The 4,388-nt window shown below is 46.5% G+C and overlaps 1 protein-coding gene across 1 annotated transcript; it reads left to right on the top strand.

The window, feature by feature from the left end:
• Window positions 1–813: 813 nt before the first annotated feature.
• On the top strand, window positions 814–2,236 carry c1ql2 (complement component 1, q subcomponent-like 2). The gene is made up of 2 exons (XM_042002519.1): window positions 814–1,579; window positions 1,823–2,236. Exons 1-2 carry the CDS (start codon window positions 998–1,000, stop codon window positions 2,000–2,002), a joined length of 762 nt encoding a protein of 253 aa, XP_041858453.1. The 5' UTR covers window positions 814–997; the 3' UTR covers window positions 2,003–2,236.
• Window positions 2,237–4,388: the final 2,152 nt, after the last annotated feature.

Raw genomic sequence — 4,388 nt, 5'->3', positions numbered from 1 at the left:
TTGTGGAATTCAGCTCTGCTCTGACACCAGTTTTCCCTGCTGAATGTGGCAGACTCCATGTGCAGGTGGATCATAGACATCCTGACAGACAGATGGCTGGTTTGTGAGGCTGGTTTAGCATGTCTCTGACCGATCGATCAGTTCTGGATTGACAGGAGGATCGGTGCAGGATCTGCAGTGACGTGGACTCTGCACCACTGCAGAAGAAGGAGTCCTACCCTCACCTGTGGTCCCCAGCTGTGGGTAGTGACCCAAAGGACTAGATCACACACACACACACACACACACACACACACACACACACACACACACACACACACACACACACACACACACACACTTTCAGACATAATGGAACAAAGAACAACTTCATCTTTAATAAGTTGAATCTTGGAACTATCAGTTTAACCAGCGTCTGTTTTCAGAAACACATTCAAGGAGATGTTTTTCTGACGGAGATAAAAGAGGAAATCTCTGTGTGAAACCTTCCTGATCCCACTCCCAGCGGAGGGATTTATAATTCATAAATAAAGATGATATGATTATTGTTGAAATCTTAATCCAAAGTGCAGCTCTTCTGAATTTATGACTTCAGCTGCTCCGTTCGTCTTCTGTTTGCTGCAAACCATCAGAAATCGCTTGAAGCTTGTTTGTGCAGCCACGCCATCGCGAATATCCCCCCTGTCAGCCGCGTGAAGTGGGGTGGCAGTGGCAGGGCTGCGCCGTGGTGCCGCGCCGTGCTGGGCCGGACCAGGCTGTGCCGCGGGCTGAGCCGAACCGCTGACTCTCTCTCTCTCTCTCTCTCTCTCTCTCTCTCTCTCTCTCTCTTAACTCCACGGACAGCAGCTCCCAGAACATCCTCTCTGCTCCTCTCGCGTCGTCTCGGACCGCTCCGCCACCTTCCACCATTACGTCCCAACGCAGAACGGATGTTTTAGCGCGCGCCTCGCGGACTCTGCAGAGGAAGACAATCATCGCCGCCGTGGTTGGTATCGTTATGGTTCTGGCTCTCATTATTGCGATTCCCCTGCTGGTCCAAACCTCCCGGACCGATGCGCACTACGAGATGATGGGAACGTGCCGGATGATCTGTGACCCGTACAACCCCAAACCGAGCGCCACGGCTCTGGAGGTCATGCAGGACCTGAATGCCATCCCATCTCCCAGCTTAGTTCAAGGGACTAAAGGCGAGCCGGGTCGGCCGGGGAAACCCGGACCGAGAGGGCCTCCAGGCGAGCCAGGACCACCCGGTCCAAGAGGGCCGCCGGGAGACAGAGGAGATTCTGGGAAGCCGGTTTATCCCGGTTTGCTGGGCACCGCAAGGACGGAGACAAGTGAGGAGCTGAGCTCTGCTGTCGAGGAGGCAAAGATCGCGTTTTATGTGGGTCTGAAAAACCCTCATGAGGGGTACGAAGTGCTGCGGTTCGACGACGTTGTCACGAACTTGGGAAACCACTACGACCCAACGACTGGCAAGTTCACGTGCCAAGTGTCCGGGATTTACTACTTCACCTATCACGTATTGATGCGTGGAGGAGATGGCACGAGCATGTGGGCAGATTTATGTAAAAACGGGCAGGTAAGTATTTCCTTTGTGCGTTTGATGTGCACGCGCTCATCAAACAATAATCAGGACTCGTGCGTAAATTGGCTCTGAGTGTTTGAGACGCGGAGCGGAATTACGCACGGTCCAGTCCAGAATTCCGAGTGACTGTGGAGTGGATGTTGGTTCTCGATGTGCGTAATGAGTTCCGTTTCTTGATCGCAAACTGTGACTGCGCTTGGTTCGTGCGTGTCACCCTCTCTCTTCTTTCCTTTCCAGGTCCGAGCCAGCGCCATCGCGCAGGACGCTGACCAAAACTACGACTACGCCAGCAACAGCGTCGTCCTGCATCTGGATTCTGGGGACGAAATTTATGTGAAATTGGACGGCGGGAAGGCGCACGGCGGGAACAACAACAAATACAGCACGTTTTCCGGGTTCCTTCTGTACCCGGACTGATCCGGGACACCGGGTCAAATCCACAAATCAACTTCAGCTGGTTGGGGCCATTTAACTCCACTGAGAAGACCATCAGAGGAGAGCCGCTGCTCACCTTCACCTTTTAAACCTTTTTTTTAAGGGGGAATAAATTTTCCGCCAACGAGGATAAAATAATTCCACTTATTTTCAGCTGGACCACCAAACATCAGCGTTCTGCTTCAGAAATAAGTGAAATGATTCAATGTAAGAATATTTAGCAAAAATAAAGTAACTTCCGGATTTTTCCTCATCGCTCTGCCGCGGGTGCGCGCACTAGATCTGCGTGTGTGTCTCCGTGTGCGTGTGTTAATCGAGTTGAAACTGAACTGGATGGACACCAGAGGACATGATTGCGTGTCTGAAAAAGATTTGCCTCTAAACACATAGAGTCTGTTCATTTGTATTTGTGTAAATATTTACTCGCCAAAAAAAAAAAAGAAAAAAAAAGAAAGTTGTGTGAAATGTGGACTTTTTATCAGTGATTAAATGTCTGTTGTTGCAGAAATATTTCTATTTGTCTTCATATTCTAACATAAATGTTGGTAAGAAATTTCAATAAATGTTTTTTCTATGTTGGTGTGATGGTTTTGTGGTGGTAAAACCGACATTATAATTCATTTTACAGAAAAATCGTCATTTTTCTGCCGAGTTCAGCCTTTTCTGTCCGGGTTTGGAGGACAGTCTCAGTCTCCTGCATGGATGATGCAGACTGTTATTAAAACAGCTCTGCTTCTTAATCCTACACAGACCAGGCGAAAGCGTATAGTTACTTTAAAATGTTAAAGTTAATTAAAAAACAGTTTGGAGCCTAGAAGTGACCAGAGGCAGAAGAATGATGCGTTCAGACCAAACCGCAACATTTTGTTCCCACTTCTATTAGAATTTTTGGTTTCAATTTCCCATTCTGTATTTAATTTGTATATTAATAATTTATTTGCATATTTTTGTTATTTTATTCACATGATAGTTCATTTGCTGATGTGGAACCTGTGTCCAAGTTTTGCTTATAATCCCTGTCATTTAAAATGATTTTATTTGATGTATTTATTCAAATAAGAGCTCAGAAAACATTTTTTTTTACAGACTTTTACAGTCGGAGTGACGACTCTTGCCACAACATGTCCTGATCTCATGACACAATCTTCTGTATTTTAATACTTTAAAGATTTTTTTCTTGTGAATGGTTACACTTAAAATTAATGTTCATGGTTCATGATTACTGCTCATACATGTTAATATTTACACATCAATGTGTCTGAGACAAAGTGGACATGATTACAGCAGATAATCATGCCATCATGATAAAGTGTAGAAACATTCTGATGCATCTTTGATGTACCTCATAGAACCGAATCATGACTGAATCCAATTCAATCCAATTCATTGTAGTCCAGTTAAATCAAATCCATCATATGATCCACACCAGTCCAGTTTCTATGAACCATGAAGTAATGTTGTAGCTTGGAAACCACCAGATTAGATCAGATCTTCTCTTTGATTCAATCTTACACCCTGAGCTGCATGAAGAGAGGAAAACCTCCGTCAGGACCAGAACCAGGATTCACGGCCATCTTCCTGGACCGGTTGGGGTTGGAGAGGACAGGAAAGAGGGTGAACCAGCAGCAGAACTCTGATTCAGGGATTCCTGCTTAGAAAGAAGAGAAACACAAATAAATGAACAACAATGTCAGATGTTTCTACATGGAGAGTAAAGAGAGGAGCCCAGTGCATCATGGGACATCTCCCAGCAGAGAGGAACCCAGTGCATCATGGGACGTCTCCCAGCAGAGAGGAACCCAGTGCATCATGGGACGTCTCCCAGCAGAGAGGAACCCAGTGCATCATGGGACGTCTCCCAGCAGAGAGGAACCCAGTGCATCATGGGACGTCTCCCAGCAGAGAGGAACCCAGTGCATCATGGGACGTTCCTGAGCAGCCTCGGCCTCTAGCAGCAGGACTAGAGGATGGATCGGGGTCACCAAGCCAGACCTGCTAGAAGATTTATGAAGAAGGAAAGTTGAAGATGATCTGAATGTAGAGAGGGGGTCTGATACCTGAAGCCAGACTGGGATCCGGTTCCACAGAGAAGGTCTGATAACTGGAGGTTCTGCCTCTTGTTCTACTTGTAGAACCTCTAGGAACCAGTAAACCTGCAGTCTGAGACTGAAGCTCTGATGAGAAAACCTGGAACTCTGAGATCTTTAAGATCCAGTGGATCTGGGTCACTAAGAGTTTTATATGTGAGGAGAAGAACTTTAGATTCTGTTCTGGATTTAACAGGAGACGATGAAGAGAAGATAAAACTGGAGAAACATGATGTCTGATGATGATCCTCATCAGAACCCTCGCTGCAGCATCCTGATCA

This window comes from Melanotaenia boesemani, chromosome 12 (genome assembly GCF_017639745.1).
Source record: "Melanotaenia boesemani isolate fMelBoe1 chromosome 12, fMelBoe1.pri, whole genome shotgun sequence".
Classification (NCBI taxonomy): Eukaryota; Metazoa; Chordata; class Actinopteri; order Atheriniformes; family Melanotaeniidae; genus Melanotaenia; species Melanotaenia boesemani.
This window is presented reverse-complemented; position numbering and strand designations above follow the sequence as displayed.

Excerpts from the sequence above, each read along its gene's own strand:
- c1ql2 (XM_042002519.1), top strand. The coding sequence starts at position 998 with ATGGTTCTGGCTCTCATTATTGCGATTCCCCTGCTGGTCCAAACCTCC. Across the intron at positions 1,580-1,822 it reads ATTTATGTAAAAACGGGCAG|GTCCGAGCCAGCGCCATCGC; the intron begins GTAAGTATTTCC and ends TTTCCTTTCCAG.